The 17811-nt window shown below is 39.1% G+C and overlaps 1 protein-coding gene across 1 annotated transcript in view; it reads left to right on the top strand.

Moving 5' to 3' along the window:
* COL25A1 (collagen type XXV alpha 1 chain) overlaps positions 1-17811 on the top strand; it is a 297986-nt gene that overhangs the window by 132617 nt on the left and 147558 nt on the right. Inside the window, exon 3 of the mRNA XM_039710662.1 lies at positions 17041-17085. Coding sequence (XP_039566596.1) covers positions 17041-17085 — 45 coding nt within the window. The remainder of the gene's footprint in view (positions 1-17040; positions 17086-17811) is intronic.

Raw genomic sequence — 17811 nt, 5'->3', positions numbered from 1 at the left:
GATCTAATAAATTAAGTGGGATCCTTTTGAGGGGCCTGTTAAATGTAATGTGCTATTCTACTTGCATGCTCCTATTGCTGTTTTGTTAAGAGGGTTGGCTGTTCATATCTTGATTTTCTCAAATATATTGCACTGTAATAGTCTGTAAGTTTGTTTAGCACCTGTTCAGGATAAAGTGCTGGCAGGGTGCACAATAGAAATTGCTTTATAATGTGACCTATGAAAAAGGCTGTAGAAACACATTACAGTGCTTTGAAATTGGCACAGTCCTGTGCCATTCCAGCTTGCTTCCAAGAAAAAAATACCATTGACTCTGGCAAGATAATGTGCCCAGATATGAAATCCATCACCTTAAACAATGAGAAGCTGGCATAGCATTGTAATTGTACCAGTGTGGGCATTGTGCCCAGCTGCAGATGTCTTTAGAGTTCATTGCTTTAGACAGGAATAAATTCCCAGTCTGCACGTTTGCACGTGGCTGTTGTGGAGTTGGCATGAACTCCTGAAGAAAAGAGCTGGCTAATGAGAAAATAGTTATGCCTCCTGTAGTGATAATGTTAAGTCACTGATGTGAAAACATGCATCGCTATCTGGGCTGATACAAGCTATTGCTCTGGAGCAGGTGATGTTTAGATGTGGCCTTTTAAAGTTCTTGCACTGCTTGGTAAATGATCCCTCTTATTAGACCTAGTGAATTTTGAGAAGTAGATCTTGACATTGAAATATCTGAACAATTTATTTTTAAAAATATTTTAGTGTTGGAAAAAGAAAACCTGCACATACTGGTTGGTTTTTTTGTTTGTTTGAGGCTAATTTTTGTTACCTTTGAGGGTTGTGTTTAGATTCATTAAATACCAGTAATATTTCTTAATCCTGTTTTTGTAAGGTTTGAATTGAAACACATCCTAAAGCCTGCTGTGATAGGGTAGAAACTGTACACTTTAATTTCAGAAATACCCATAATACTGTGAGGACATTAAGTATATTCAGGCTTGAAATGTGGAGTAGTGTGTTAATAGTATGAGCATTCTAGATAATAGGTGTTGACCTTGTACTGACAGAAACAGTAATAAACATAGTAATGTAACACTATTCTCATACGTAATAATCCTATTAAATAAACCTTCCAGATTCAGCTCATTATGATTTGTGAATATGAACCACTTAATCTCTACCCTAATGTAATAGTTTGGATTTTGGGGGAAGTAGGGACAATCCACATTAGAAAACAGAAGGTAGGTTAGATGCTTTTAATGTTCTTGACTACGATTTTGCAGTAGGTGGCTGATCTAAGAACTGATAGTAAATCTCCTATGTTCATATGCAAAGCATAGGAGTTGTAGATACTGGGTGATGCATGTTCTAATTTGAGCTTTTAGCTTCTATATTTTTCCAATTCGTATGTTGATGACATGATCCTGAGAGCCAAAATGAGTGGCTCTTGTTAGAAGGAAAATAACATATTACTGCAAAGGTATTAGGGGTGCTGAAAAGTTTCATAATATTCACATATGCAGCAGGATTCTAATTTAGATACCATTTTCAGTCTCAGTTTCTTTAGGCTGTGAAACTGAGTTTTTGACTTGACTGAGAGGTTGTTTGAACTCCTGTAAGAATTTTTGGTGTAGTCCTCAGAATGCTTTATTTATTGAAGATAACAAAGTAACAGTTGTGTGTTTGTCATATTTTCATTACTTTAATTAAAAAACCCCAACAAGGAGCTACTAATTTTGAACACTACATATTATATCTCTTAATCAAAAATTGCCGTTCTTCTGTCAGGTATTATCTGAAGGAAGTTTTCAACATATGGTTTGGCAGTTGGGAGGACAAATTGACAGTTGCTTGTTATGTTGTACAAAATGTGAACATGGGTTAAGAAGGATTGCAACCTTCAATCTGACTTTTTTTGGTAATTTACATATGTGACAGCATCTTGAGTTTGAAAAATTAATTATATAAAAGTGTGATGCCTATGCACTTCAGTGCTATGGGATATCTTGACAATCTCATGCAAGGAAAAATTATTAAGGTAACTTTGGTGAACTGGCTAGCATTTTCATTGTGCAACTGTGGTGTGAAGACTGTCCAGGTGCCCTCATGGAAAGCAGAGAAATATCTGGAAGATGGTTCTACACTGAGTAGCAAGCAAAAATGAGGTAGTCCAGAAAAATGAGACTGATCCTTACTATGAATAGGTGCTGGCTGCAGGAGGCTCTGATGACTCTGTGAATTTCAGGCAGAGGGTGGAACAGAAACATCCGTGCACCTTTACTGTCATGAAAGAGCACTTAGTCCTCCTGTATGCTATTTCTTCCCTGTTTTGTCTATATGGTGCAAAACTTCTTAGTGGAGGAATGATACTTTTGTAGTCATGGCTGAAGTTTTCAGCTCTCTATGATGTCTTAAAAACATCGTGACCAAGATTTTGCAGTGCATGCTGAGCAAATTACTTGGGTACCAGTGCTAATTCAGTGCATCTTGATTTTCTGTATGAAAAATTCACTGTGTGGAAGAACTGCACAACAGCATTGAACAAACTCTTAGAGTTGTTTATGCAATTTAGAATACTTTGGAAGGTAATTTCATTAATCCCCTGCTGATCCTGCTCCAAAAAATCTGTATTAGCCAGAGGATATAAATACATGAAGATTTACACTAGCTCCACATACCTGCAATTTTACTAGTGCTAAAACACTGTTTTCCATATTCAATCTGTTTCTTCAAGCAGAATTAATAACCTTGTTTTCCTCAAGTATTTACATAGATTGCGTACACTTGCATACTTTAGCATAAAAAAGTTTAAAATGCACACTTCCTGATTATGAAGAAGAAATAATGACTTAATAGCCTTAACATCTATAGCAAAATGCTTCAGAGGAAATAAGTTTTTGCTATGCATGGCAGTCTGATAAATGAGGCAGCTACTTATGAATTTGTTGTCTCAGTGTTTTTTTCTTTTTTAGATCAAAGGTATCTATTTTTACCTTACCTTTTTTTTTCATCTATTGAATGGTGAAAATTACATTACTGTGCTTCAGAACATGAATTCAGTCTTATTTAAGATGGACAGTGTACCAGTGGCTAGTAATGGTGTTAACAGCAACTGGGTTTTACTTAAACATTTTGTTCTCTAGATCTCAAGTGCTTTATAGAGGAAATTGTAATAACCTGTGTACTAAACACATGTTTTTTGTCTTTGTTGGGTTTTATTTTTAGAGGAAAGTTTGCTTACATCTTGTTATACCTTAGGAAAGTAAAACATCTTATCGAAAGCCGGAATAATCAGAATCAGGATTTGATCATAAGGTGCTAGTTGTATTTACTGATTGTTCCAGAAGTGAAGAAACAATCAGTTTTGTTGGCCATTGTGATAATGAGATCCCAAAGGCATAAAGCTCCTCTCCCTCCTACCTTTCCCCACCAAATGTTTGATTTTAATAGGTAACAGCCTATTAAACACCCAGACTCAGTATCTGGGTGTTAAAGTACTCTTTGTGGGGAATTCAGCAAGTTTCAAGAGGTTAAGAATAATAGGCCACCCCTACTGAACTCTGATAGAGCCTGTAAGTGACCCTGTTTCAGATTTCTGTCTTGTCATCTCTCATCATCCAAAAGCAGTTGTGATGGTACTTGTCTGGCATCACACCAGTAGCTGAGTGGATATTCTTTTCCACTGGAACTAATACAATTAATACAATCTTCCAAAAGGATAGATGAATAGTTAAAGGTCTGCCTTTATGTAATAAATTGCCCTGATTTTAAGTTGTTCGTACATTTTTTGCCTTTAAGATTTCTCATGACAGTTTCTGAATCTGTCTATCATCTAATTCAATTAAGCTTGTTTGGACTAGAGACTTATATGCATTAATCATGAAATTTGTGGGGGATTTTATTGTGTGGGCCAGAGGAAGGGGCCGCCTCCCCTTGGTCTGCCAAACCTTGCTTCCTTTGCCATGTGTGCTTGTGCACTGTAGCACTGTCTGCTCTGCGGCTGTATTTGAAAGGCCCCAGCAAACAGGTGGCTTTCCAGTGTCATTTCACATGGGTGAGTTTTTGCTGATTGCATTCACTATCACTTTAACTAGGGTAGATATTTTAGTCTTAATTCAGCACTGATGTTTGGGCTTTGATATTCAGCAGATGGTCATGACCTTGTAGTAAGGTCTGAGAAATATTGCCAGACCCCCTAGCATGCTTGCTTGTGAGTGGCATTGGGGAGTTAGTCTGTCTCTTTATCCAGGAGGAATTATTCCCATTGCTGTCTGGCTTGCCAAGTAGGTTTATATGCAAACTATAACATGTTCCAAGCATCATTGCCAAGTTAGTGTTTTGTTCAGGAACATATGAGTTCATGTCACTGATTTTGGGACCTAAGTAAAGCTGTAGCCTTTTTTTTTTTCCCCTGCCTGAGAGCTCTGTGTGGATGTTTTCCCAAGAGAAGACGGGACACTTTTAGCAGGTCTGTGGCCTTTGCTAGGACACAGCTGTAACTATAAGGGGGTATGAGGATGACTCACTTCCCAACTCAGTCCCAAAGTTTAAACTTTAAAAGAAGATTCTTTGATTGCTGCTTAACCTTGACAGGGATTACAAATACAACTTCCCATTATATGATGAATATAGCATTTCCCTGCCTCTAGTAAAATGCAACACTTAGTCATAGCAAAGTGCTAATGTTTAACTTCTTGTAAGTTCTACTCTCAGGACGTTTCAGTACAGCACCATATAAATTTATTAACTCTGGGCAGCATTTTGGATGTAATGCAGAGCCTAGTGCTTTTCAACATCCCCTTCTTTTAAGGCTGTGTTAAGTCATGCTGTCCAGTTTCACTAAGAAAGATGTTTGTAAAAAGTAGTTTATTCCTTTTATGACACGTTGCATATCTCACATCTGGGCAGGTTAAGCTTGTAACTCTTGCTCAAACATCTGTACAAGGAACAGCCTTCCATTATGGTCAGCTCCCTGAAGGTTCAGTTGTGATGCTAAGAGCCAGATTTTCAATAGTTTTGCACATGTCAGACTTGTTACATCTTGTTGTGTAGGTAAAAACCCATGATCTCATTGTTTCCAAGCTTGTTGTGCGTTATTGTCATTTCACTCCCAATGTTACTGCAACTAGCTGGTGGTGGAAAGCTGCAGTTGTGTTTTGTAGATAGAAGACCATGAAAAGATTGCCTTGTTTTGCAGTGAGAGATGTTTCCTTTGCAACTGGCTTATACTCGTCCCCACTCATGCATGGATGCAATTTAGTAAAGTATGCCGCTATCTATAATTTGATTAACTTTATTGACTTCAGTGCCAACTTTCGCTCCATGCTAGTAGTAGGTATGTAAAAACTTTTTTAATGTCTTTCTTTTACTTTCTGAAAATACTGTGAGTAAATTTTGCACCTAATCTTCCTGCATAAATAGTGAGTTATGTGTAACTAGTATGTTATTTATTATGTTATTTACAGAGCAGCATATGTAAACTATTATATGTTAGAGGACAGTTAGTTTTGCAATATATTATGAAGAATATCCATGACATGCTTTTTGCTTGAAACTCTGCCAAATCTCAGGATGCTTCTTTTAAATTCAGCACTTGTCCAAGTAAAAGTCCCATGGCTTCAGGGGAAGATTAGGCTCAGTCAAAGCTGATAAGGCCCTCTGGAATTGCCTATAAAGTAGAAAGCTCTTCTGTGTGTGTGCTTGACTCTGAGTGTATGTTTGTGTCTGGCAGTCTAAAATGATAGCTCAACTCCATTTGCTTTGCTTGTGATGGAATTTTTTAACTTATTTATGCTGCTAGTTCATTTTCTTTGTACGGGTAAAGGATGAGCCGTATAAATTAATATGAACACCAACAGATTTTTGGTGTCTCTTATTATGTCACGGGAGGATCTTGGTAAAAGAAAAGGGCACAGGTTCCACCTGTGAAAAGGCAATAATAGAGTGGATTAAGTTCTTTAAGTTCAACATGGGGTTACAGTTGGCTGACAAAGTTACAGCATTGGATGGTTTCCAAGCTACCGTAGATACAGCTGGTCACGGAGAAGCAGCTGAGTGCATCCATTCTATTGTGCTCCTTTCTCCATATGTGGGATGTGTACTAAGATTTACATTTGTATCAAAACATTTTTGAAACTTAAAAACCATTGAAAAAATATAATGAAATAAGTCACTGCAGTGGTATGAAAGACTTTTATGCATTAATTCTTTAATCTTACTTTGAGCCTGACGTAGTACAACTTCCCTGGGTTATCCTCTTAAATTATGAAAAAGACCTGCACAGCAAGAGTAATCCAAGTTCTGGTTGTTTTGGCATCTGCTGGAATCTTCTTTTATTGTCATTATGTATTGCACTCACATCTCAACCTGAAGTATGTCCAGTGGATTAAAGACAAGCTGCTATATTTCATGAGTGTAGTCTCAGGAGAGTGTTTAAAACATGGGATATTGCCCTTTCTTTGAAGGTTTTTTTGGGGGTAAGTTTGCTATTGGAAATAATCTAGACTGAGGAGCAGGATGTAGCCCAGGATAATAAAAATATTTTACTGGTGTCTGTCAGGTTGAATAATCTCCTTGGAAACCAAAGCCTGTATCACTGCTAAAGTTCACAGGCAGGGGCAAGGTATAGACCAAGTGAATATATTGTTTCCTCTTTATAATTATTGGTCTTTTTTAATTGCGTACCTCCTGTGTTAATTGACGTTTGTAGTTTAGGAGTAAGGCAATCCTAGCTCAATTTTTATTTATGTCTTTACCTTTGCTCGTAAGCAATAATTGTGCTGCTTTGCTGCTGTTATGCAATAGAGACTTATTGAACCTTTTAAAACCTCTTATTATTTTTTGTAAGTAGAACTAACTTGTGCAGCTGTCACTAAGCTCCTCGTCAGATGATATATTTATTATGTTAGAAATGAGAGGAGGCACGTGAGTCAGACTTTGAAAGGAATATGCACTGCTCAGGGTAGGGTTTTATGTTTAAATGTGTGATCAGCATGTGTGTGAGACCAAGATGATTGCAGTACCAGTGCCTGACTAGTTATGTGCTGCCTTTAATCCTGTGATATTGTGTTTCATTGTCTCCCAGTACACTACTGTCACAACTGAAATAAAAACCCTCTGAATTCAATGAACACTTTAATCTGTCATCATAATCACGGACTCTTGTCAATCATGGCTTAAAAGTTAAGCACGCGGATCAAATCTGCAGTAAGAGGAGACACCTGGACTCCACATTGTAAGTGGAGATAGTCTAGGATGCTAAAAATTGGTTTCATTTGTGTTGTACAGTTTTAACTGAATGTGGTGTTGATGCTGTTGTTCTTCATCTTTAAAAACCTGGAAAGGTTACTCAGTGACTTCGCAGGAGAAAATTTTTAGAATAATATGAAACTGATAGGACAAATTATGTGATGGGAATTTTACTTGTTCGTGGCAATACTTTGGATTTTAGGTGTGCTCTTGAGCTGAGAAGAAAAATCAGAATTCATGGAAAAGTTGGATACCTTATAAAAATATTCCAAGTTTTACAAATGCACTAAAACTGAAAGAGACCATAGTCACTTCAAAACACTTTTATTAATTAAAATCTGGAATTGTTGAAAATTCTAGCAAAACTCTTGTTTTATGATGAGCATTAGAGTAATCTGTGATTTTTAGGTAATTTTATTTTCATTACTGCCAGTGAAAATAACATCACCAATTGTGATCAGGGCTGTCAGGTTGTTGTTACCATTGCCTCTTCTCTGTCATTGTGAGACTGGGTTTTCAGTGGCTTACCTTTATGCCAAAAAGCAACTGCAGTCTGTTGTTTTTTCTTTGCAAGCTGGACCAGATGATTAAGAACTAAAGCTAAAGGAAACATATTCTGGCTGTACCTCTTCTTTGTCAATTACGTCTCACATAGCTGTAATTTGGAGTGAAAGACTGAGATTTAACCTCGGCTGATATCAGGTCTGTGTGACCTGCTGTTGTCATGTGTGGTTAAAAGATGGCAACCCAACTTTCACCAAGTTAGAAGCCTTGGAAAAATCATTCTTTTCATATGCTAAACATATCCCATGTTTGCACTGAGGTGAGCTATTCCAACTGTTCCAAAGCAAAACTAGTAGCCTGTGTTTCATCTACCAAGAGTACTGAGAGTGTGTCTAATCCTGGTGTGGGTGCTTGAGCAGCACTTTTGTCCAGCTGTTGCACCTAGCTTGCTGCCGCAGTGGGCCTGGCAGCTGAGAGCCACATGGCCAGCAAGGAAAAAGTATGCAAAAAAAAGAGCAAAACAAAATGAGATTGATGAAATGTGAAGGGAAAAGGACATGAGGAATGTGATGGGAAGTTACAGCAGAAGGAATAAATTTGTGTAGGACTTGTGAGGAAATAGAAAAAGCCTTTTTAAGTCTACCATGGTGTGGGGATTTCAGGTCTTGTGTGGCCCACAATCTAAGCCTATGATCATACTGCTGTGATGTGGGAGAGATGTCCTTTTTTCTTAAGGAGAGAAGAGATGTACACATTTAGCTGGTTGAGGAAGCTTTGAGTCCATGGGTTTCCTCAGGTTAGTGTGAGCCTTCAGAGAAAGGAATGACCAAAGTCTCCCATGCACATAAAAGGCCATGAAAGGCTTAGATGAAAAATCACTCAGACACACAAGTAGCATTGAATCCACAGCCAGGATGGATGGCTGCTCCCTGCTACTGCATGGAAAGGTAGCTGCCTTTTACTGGGGTTGAGGCAGGTACTGGCTGCCATGGAGAAGTCCTCATTTCACAGCTGCACGACCTAGAATGCTGCAGTGCTTCTCTGTCCTTACCTGCAGCTGGTGTTGCTCTGTAGATAGTAGGGAAAGAATTACTCGTTCTTGGGGTTTATAATTTGACTCTCTACTTGAGCCCTATTGCTTCCAAAGCACTGCATTTGACAAGGATAATATGCTTTGCATCGTTGTTTTGTTCTAATTATTAGTTATTATTTGTTCTAGTTATTTTCCTGATGGCAGAACTTTGACACTGAGATATAACATGCATTCCTTAAGGGTGGATGGAGGATTAGCTTTTAAGGACTTCTGAATCTGAGGATTTTGCTTTTATATGACTGCAATTGTACCATGTAGTTACTTTAGCATCTGGCTGGCTGTGTGTCTTCAAAAAGCGTCTAAATTTCTTTCTGAAGTTAAGTCAAATTCTGTTGAGGCTGAAGAGTAATTTAATTCTGATACTTTATTTCTTATTTCCCCCACGTTATTATCTGAAAAAGTTAAATGAAGCTTAACTAGTTTTTCTCAATATGACATATGCTTTTTGCATCATAGGGCCAACTATTGATATGGCATGATAATAATACAATGGAATGGCCAGTTGAAATGATAATACTGTCATGCCTTGCTAGTATAGAATAGCTATCCCTACACGGTTCAGCTGTCCCTCAGCAATATTTGTCAGCCAGGTGATAGCAGCTATTTCTGTGTTTGCATGATGACCATGTGTGCTTGGAGTGTTATATGTTCATTAAAATAGTTTAACAGCCTTAGCAATAAAATTTAGTCTGTAAGAAACATCAAACTGTTCCAGCTCAGGCTACTGGGATCTATTTCAGACTATTAGGCAAAATAGATCATAATTATATCTGGATACAAATGCTGGGATCTGATGTGCATTGTTTCATTGATTGCTTTATAAATGTGAATCTTCACCTCTGACAGTATTTTAACTATCATCAGTTACTTGTGTTCTGCCGCAGCTCTGTGGTGATGCAGTAACCTGTAAAAAAAGCAAAGTTCAAGATTCTATTCTTTCTGCATTGTTAAGTCTGCACTCCTAAAACTACAGCTGTGGCCAAGGACATGGACAAAGTGTTGGCATACATAGGGATAAAGTTAAATTCAAAATATGCTGTAGCTCTGTTAGGGAAACCAGTGGCTCCATTTTTGCTGTCCCTACAGAACATGAAAATCACAACAAAAAAATGCAGAGAAGAAACGGTGCGGGGAGGATTTGTAGAAAGAACAACTTGCTCTCACACTTCTTACCTTTGTTAATAAGGTCATGTGTGGTATCTGTAGAAAGCAGATAATCCACCTTATAATATGGCTTTAAGAGAAGATACATGCATCTGATATTTTATGTAGTGTTTAATGAACTCAGGCTTCAGGTTGGAATGGGAAGTGGTAGTCAGCAGAGCGCCTAAAGGGGAATATCCATTAAGAACTCAAGCATCTAGCCCCAGGGAGCAGCACCAGAAGCATTCAGAAAGTTCTCGGGCAGCTTCAATCCAAAGAATTATCTGAGGGGTTGGCAGGGAAATCGTGACTTCAGACACTCTAGTGCCTGGAACTGAAAACAACGAAACGGGTGTAATAAATTCATGCCAGAAAACTGTAGCTGTGAGGAGTGCAGCTGGAGGGAGAGAGAAGTGGAAGTTGTGTGGTGTTTAGGGAGTGTTCAAAACCCAGATTTACTGTGAACTGGCAGCTGTAGCTGTTCTAGAAGGAAACCATCCTTGGATTTACAGGTGAGATGGAAAACAGCTGGTGACGAATGGAGTCCCTCACAGCTCCCTCTTGGAACTGGTGCTCTTTAGCAGCTCTGTCAGTGGCATAGCCAGCAAGATGGAGAGCACCCTTAGCAAGTTTGTAGATGACACAAACTGAGCAGTGCAGCTGACACAACAGAAAGACAGGATGCCATCCAGGAGGACAGTGTAGAAGTGGGGCCACAAGAACCACATGAGGTTCAACAAGTCCAAGGGCAGAATGCTGTACCTGGGTCAGGGCAATCCCAGGCGTGACTCAAGACCAGGAGAAGAGCTCATTGAGAGTAGCCCTGTGGAGAAAGACTTGGGATTCTGGTGGATGACAAGCTGGATTCTAACAGTGCTCAGAGCCCAGAAAGCCTGGGCTGCATCATAAGAAGCAAGGCCAGCAGAGTATAGTGTCCAGCTCTGAGATCGCCAGTATTAGGATATGGATCCCTTGGGTTGAGTCCAGAAGAGGCCACCAAGATGGTCAGAGGGCTGGAAACCCTCTCCTGAGAGGACAGACTGAGAAAATTTGGATTGTCCAGCCTGGAGAAGAGAAGACTCTGGGGAGCCCCCATTGTAGCCTTTCAGTACCTAAAGGGGGCTTACAAAAAAGAGGGAGAACAACTTCTTATACAGGCAGATAGTGCTAGGACAAAGGGCAACAGTTTTAACGAGAAAACCCAAGGGATTTAGATTAGATGTTAGGAAAAAATTCATTACTGTGATTGTGGTGGAACAGATTACCCAGAGAAGCTGCAGATGCTGCTTTTCTTACAGTGTTCAAGACCAGACTGGATGGGGCCCTGAGCACCTGATTTAGTGGGTGGCATTCCTGCCCATGGCAGTGGGGTTGGAACCAGATGATCTTTAAGGTTCCTTTCAAGCCCAACCTTTCTATGATTCTGTGAAAATATGTACATATATGTGTGTGTGTGTGTGTGTGTGTGTGTGTGGGCGGGTCTGGCTGTTTTGCAGGTGATTATAATGGGATTCTTCCTCAGTGGCATCTGGTACTGGTGAAATTACGTTATGCTAGATGTCTCTAATCAGGTGGTATTTAGCATGTACAGACTTAGGGCAGTCAGATTGCTTTGTTGTGGGGATCAGACAGACTCAGTTTTGACATTTCCTCAGCCAAGTTGCGTAATAGTTTCTGACACGTATCCAGGCCCTGCAGTGCAATGATACTTCACGGTGAGCCAAATAGATGATGTACTGTGTGTGAAACAATGGATGTTATTTATCCAGCCAGGACTCAAAATGGGGTAATTCTATGAGGTAGGAAGTTCAGGCAGGCTGTCACAGAGAGACTGAGGTACAAAGAACACTGACATGTCAGGTGGAGTGGTTATGCAGAGTGTGAGGAAAGAGGAGTCCAAGTTTTACATGAGTTAAAAAAGCTGAGAAAAGAGGGGAGAGCAGAAAAGGCTGATGAAGTAGCCTGGAATAGATCCCTGCATAGTTTACATGAACATGCTCAGCCTTGGAGATAGAAATCTTTCCATTGATAGCAGTGCTGTGAGAAGGGACCACAGGTGTGTCTGTTGAATCTCAGGTTGCCCAGACAGACATCCACTGGGTGTGTGTTCTGCCCACTGGGATGTTTCAGTGCTGTTTGCTGGAGGTGGTGACCATCCTGGCAGGTGGAGACTGGCAGGATGGGGCACTCAGCATCACCTGGAGCCACCACACTGCTCGTGGCATGTGTGTTCCACAGGAGGAGGTGTCAGGCTCAGCAACTGCCATTCTGCTCTGCTGCCTACGGTGCTCCCACAGCTGTGAGGCAGGGGTGCCAGTTTGCTGGGGAGGCTCTTCTTGCCCTGTGAGCAGTGAGGGGTTGGCTCCCTTCAGTGCCCTACTCCTTCCTGAGTCAGTTTGACAGGCAGAAATGTGAAGTGGGATAAAATGATGACAGCTGGGTTGTACTTTGGAAGCGGAAAGGAAAGAGTTGGATCCATTTACAGCTTGGAGTGATGGAGCTTGAAATGCAACCAATAGCAGTTATTTTACCAGTGTCAGAGTTGAATCAGTAAGGATGGCTTGGTTGGTATAGTTCAGCTGATTGCTGGATATTTTAATCCAGATGATTTTGGTAAGGCTGACAGTTTTATGTCTGACAATACTGAAGTAATTCTGTTAGCTTCAGCAAAGTTGCTCAGGATTTATTCTGAGAATGTAGTTGTGTTAATTCATTTTTCTGACTTGACAGGCAAAAATCCTGTGTTGCTGTGACCTTCATGTGAAATGGGATGTCCTTTGAAATAGCCAGGAAAATATTCTTCTCATGTGCGTGTGGAATACTCATTACATTTAACAGTAGTTACGTGTATGTGTGAAACAACATATGAGTGATGTGCTGGGCATCAGTAAAAGAGGGAAGAGGGTTCTCAACTCCTGTGTTATTCTTAGGCTGCTGCATGGTTTGGTGTAGCTCCTCTTACTTGCAGTGACAATGAGTAGCTTCTGGAAAGTCTTATAACCAAAGATGTTTCCTTTGATTTGATAATGCCACTGTAATTATTTCCAAAATTAGGAGAAACTTGACATTCTAGATCAGCTGGTGACCAAATGGCCAAGCATTTGATGTTCCTGGCAGGTGCTGATGAAGGAACTCTATGTCTTACCCACCAAATGTGGTGGGTTTTTTAAAGTTGCCTTTTTTTTTTTTCTGTCTGCTGTTTCTAAAATATAGGGGTTTTTTGCTGTAAATATAAATTTAAAGAGTACAGGTGCTTTTGTGCAGTGTGGGAGGTTTTTTTAAATTTGTGGTGGTTTTTTGTTTGTTTGACAAACTCCTATAGTAGGTAAGAGCTACTTTTTGAGTGGCTGACATTTTGTGCTTGAGAAGATATATTTAGATAAATAATTGACTTTTAGTTTCAATTAGCTTTAGTTTCTTTTAATTCCAAAATTCTCTTCATAAATATGTAATAGCAGTGGCATTCCTTTTTTAATTGAATGGAAAAAAAAGTTCTTTCTAAATTTTCTGTTGATAAGAATTAGTTTCATAAATGGTTTTGGAAGAGTAAAATAATTTCAGATATTTTTTCAGATATAATAATATAATTTCATGTATAATTCAGCTAAATTAGGTTGAAAATGAAAACCAGGTGGTCTGGACTTTTATTCTTACTCCCTACAGGTAGGTAAATGTAGTGATCCTGGAAAAACAGTGTTTAGCCAAAGTTGGCTGCTATAAACAAGCTTTTGCTTATTGCTCAGTATCATTAGTGTTTATTAACCCAACTCACTTCACTGAGATTCAAACTCCAATTTTTCTTCCTAATATTTATATTTTTAATATGAAAATATATTCTAAAACAAAATACCCTTAAAATAATCTGTATTAAATTCAGTTCACCATAGACATTTCTGATACTATTGAAGAGACTTTTTTTTTTACCCCAGGCATGAAAGTTCAGAGAAGTTGTGTCATGTTGAGTGTTTTGTGCAAGCTGTAAAAATCTGTGGACTTGATGTAAGATGACATTGTCTGTAATACAGTTTTATTCACTTCTTCTGCTGTGATGAGTCTCCACCAAATCCTCCAATTAGTCCAAAGTTATAAAATTATAGGCAGATGGAAAATTAGTATTTATAGAAAAATGCCCACGGTTTTGATAGCTTGAAACTCTTGCAGCTACAGATGATGTGTTAGCAGTTGAGATTTAGAGAAAGCAGCCTGTTCAGAAAAACATGAAAGCTTGTGTACTTTCTGAAGCAGTAGGTCATCTAGCGATGACCATAAATTTCAGAGTTAGATTTCTGTGAATTGAAACCATCTGTGGCAAACAGTTTAAAATGAATTGGTTTGTATTGGTAAAAAGTAAGTAAATAGATGAATATACAGAAATTATTTCCTCAAATGGTCATCAAAATAAAAAAAAGTATGCAAGATCCATCTCTCATCTCACAATTAATTAGAATTTTGCAAATGTCACCACCTTGACAGACTTGAATAGTGCACAGATCAAAAAGGTTTTAATGAGACAAAGAAGAGATACCTGTCAGTCAGTGGCCCTGAACTACTGCTGGTCTGATGGTCAGGGGCAGTGGTATGGTTTCATTGATATTGGTCTAAGTCCTGAGTAATTTTCCTAACCTCAGCAGTGTGGTTACTTTGGAAACATAATAATAGCAGTAATTTTTCTGATGATTCATACATTTAAATCTAATAACCTTAGAATAACATCTTAGAAGGGATCATCATTTGATGACAAAGGAAAGAGCTGAACTGGAGTTTGCTTTTTGCTGTCCCTGTATCCAGATAAATTAGCAACATAGTGCTCTATGAAAGTCTGGTTTTCTGGGCAGATTTCATTCCTTCCTAAAATTCATAGCATGAAGTGACCTTCAGGACTTTCTCTTAGTGACTTTAATATGTTTTGCTAGTGTGTAGCCAAAATGTTTAATTTCCAATTGCTGTTTCTTTCTCAAAAGCAAACCTGGTAGTGGACTTGTTTGTGTGTGTGCACACCTATAGACCAGTTGCGTTTTACTAAAATAAAATATCACCACCCTGTTTGGGAGAATATTATTGCTCTGTGCACAATGACATGTCATTACCTGGAGAAGAATATTCTAGGTTTGTGTTGAGTCCAAATTGCTCTACGTCTGTGTTGTGAGCTTGGGTAAAGCCCAGGAAATCTCCACAGAGGGCCTCTGCAGAGCTGTGTGCATGCGGGGGGACTAAGAAGTTTTGGTGTTGTGGGGGGAGGAAAAAGGAGGTGCACTGTAGAAACTTAGTGTGTCTGTCTGTGTCTGTTCCCTGTGTAAGCAGTTTGTCTAGATAGCCCTTGTAGGAGGAAGTTGCAAGATTCTCCCATACTTAAATGACACTTTTGCTATTTTTCATGATGCCAGAGTATTCACGCTACTGATTCTGAATATTCCACGCCATTCTTGCCTTGTATGATATTGTTGTCTTAAACTTCTGTTGCATCATGCCACTACTGTAATTATTGGAGCAGACCACGATTTTATTCAAATTTATAATGCTCTGATAGGAGTAAACCTTTCTACATTCAAGACAAGATCTACTTTTCTATATTCTTCCCCCTCCTTTCTCCTCCTTTTTATCCTCCCTTCAACATTCTCTTTTCTTTTCTTCTCCCCTCTTCCTTTATAAAGCAATAGTATTTTATTTACCTGGAGAACTAATGTTGTTTCATACATGTCTTGAAATCATTTCACTAATGCTGCTTTTCAGCATCTTAGTCTTCTAAGCCAGATAGCTGCAAATATGTGATGCAAAGCTATTTAAAAGCTATGGCATGATGCTTCAGATGATTTGTAAAGTTTAAAGTAGCAGGCCATTTGCACAAAACCACCTGTGCATCTCATATCCATTACAAACGGTGAGATGCAGCCACAGCAGAGGTACTTGTGCTCCTGCACGCGTCGCTGCTTCTGGAAATTCCACCCGTGCGCTCCCCTCTCTTCTGCAGCTTTCAGAGTCCCACCTGTGGTTCCCTTTTCAGAGCAGCCAAGTTTCAGGACTTGTGTCACCCCCACAGCTGCTGCTTCTCCTCCAAGCTGTACATGGAGAAGTGCAAGTGTGCTTTTGTGGCATTTTCAGGAACAGTATGTCAAGGTTACCAAGGGAAAGTGTCTGCAGTCTGACATCTGAGATCTGCAGTTTTTGGGAAAAGATATTGAAGGCAGAAATGAAGGACAAAAAGGATTTTTCCTTTTTATTTTTTATTTTAGAGGTGACAGCAGAAGCTGGTTGTATTATGTAAATATTTGTGGAGAAAGGACAATGAGAAGTAAAGACTTCTCAGCAAAAAGCAGGCAGTGACTAAGCCATTGTTTTGACTGACAAATAAACAGATATAAACTGGAGGCAAAGCACTGCACACTGGCTCTGGCAACATTGTTGTTAAATGTTTGGGGGACGGCAAGCCAGGCGATGATTCTTGATCTCTTGCATGTTTTCAGATAGAGGCTGAAAGCAAATTCTAGAGGATTTACTCTTACAAATAAATACTAATATTTTGGCTTAATGCAGGGATAATTTAATAAAACTTAATGTCCCACAATATATTTGGTTTAGGATGACTGAAAGAAGGGTGCAGCAATTCTGAGGAATACAAAGACATTTTTGAGAGAAGAAAAGGAACAATTTCTTCTATAGGGTTCATGGTGGAAGGCATAAGAACTGATGGGCTTCAGTGCAGCGAGTTGGACATAAAATGTTCTACTTGTCAAAACAGTAAAATATTAGAGGGGGGAAAAAGCCTGTGGAAGTTGCAGTAAAAATTTAGATGTGGTTAACTTTTTCCTTTAAATATAGGGATGGACTGGATGACTTTTGAAGTTTCTCCCAGCTTTTTTTCAGGGAGCCTGTAGTGGGTACCATAGCTGTCAAATTTATCACAAACTTCCTAAATTTTATTTGGGTTATCTTTTACCCCTGCTCAGTCAATGTCTCTGAGCTTCATATAGTGCATCAGTCTAATGCCCTTACATCCAAACAAATTGTATTCTACATGTAATTTCAAGGGGAAAAGTTACTATCCACCATCTTCTTTTTAGGTCCTCCAGGGAAAAGAGGTAAGCGGGGAAGAAGAGGAGAGACTGGTAAGTTTTTAATTTCATAAGATCTTTTGTCATTTGGTGTCTGTTTTTGTGAGGATGTGTACCCAGCATGCCTTGATTTTTAGTTGTAATGCATGTGTGCTCTGAAAAAGAAATCCAAAACTTCTCTGATAAAATGTTGTGACCCTTGGCGTGTATCTGGTGGCCTTCCAGATATTTCTCTAGTCTTGGGCACCCTTAATTTGCAGGCACACTTCATAATGCTTGACACGGTGCCTTTGGTAACAGGTCTGTAACTGTCAAACCCTTCAGGGGTGTTCTCACACATGCACAAGTTAGAATAACTCCATGTAAGTCAGTAGTTGGAATACTGTGTCAGTGTTACATCAGACCCCTTTGGTTGGAGGAGAACAATTTTATAAGGAAATAACAAAGGAAATAAAATTCCTTGTATGGAGAATGTTGATAATCGGGGACATAATGTGATAAGTAGACTACTCTGTGTGAGAGAAGTTGTTTTATAGAAATGAGCAGTTAAGTTCTAACAGAAATAGGAAAAACATTTGTTGGTTCGTTACCCTATACCAGGGAGGTTGCTGTTGATAGAAACCTGCTGCTGGTGTGGCTTGAAATTGCATTTGAGGCAAAGTTATGAGATGCTGAGCACCTCTTGCTGTTGACATTCACAGGAATTGAATCAATTACCTTGTGGGATTGAGTTTTTCATCAAGGTGAATTTTCTGGAGGCAATGCACTAGAAAATGAGCG

Source organism: Passer montanus, unplaced genomic scaffold (assembly GCF_014805655.1).
Source record: "Passer montanus isolate IOZ18808 unplaced genomic scaffold, ASM1480565v1 scaffold23, whole genome shotgun sequence".
Lineage (NCBI taxonomy): Eukaryota > Metazoa > Chordata > Aves > Passeriformes > Passeridae > Passer > Passer montanus.
This window is presented reverse-complemented; position numbering and strand designations above follow the sequence as displayed.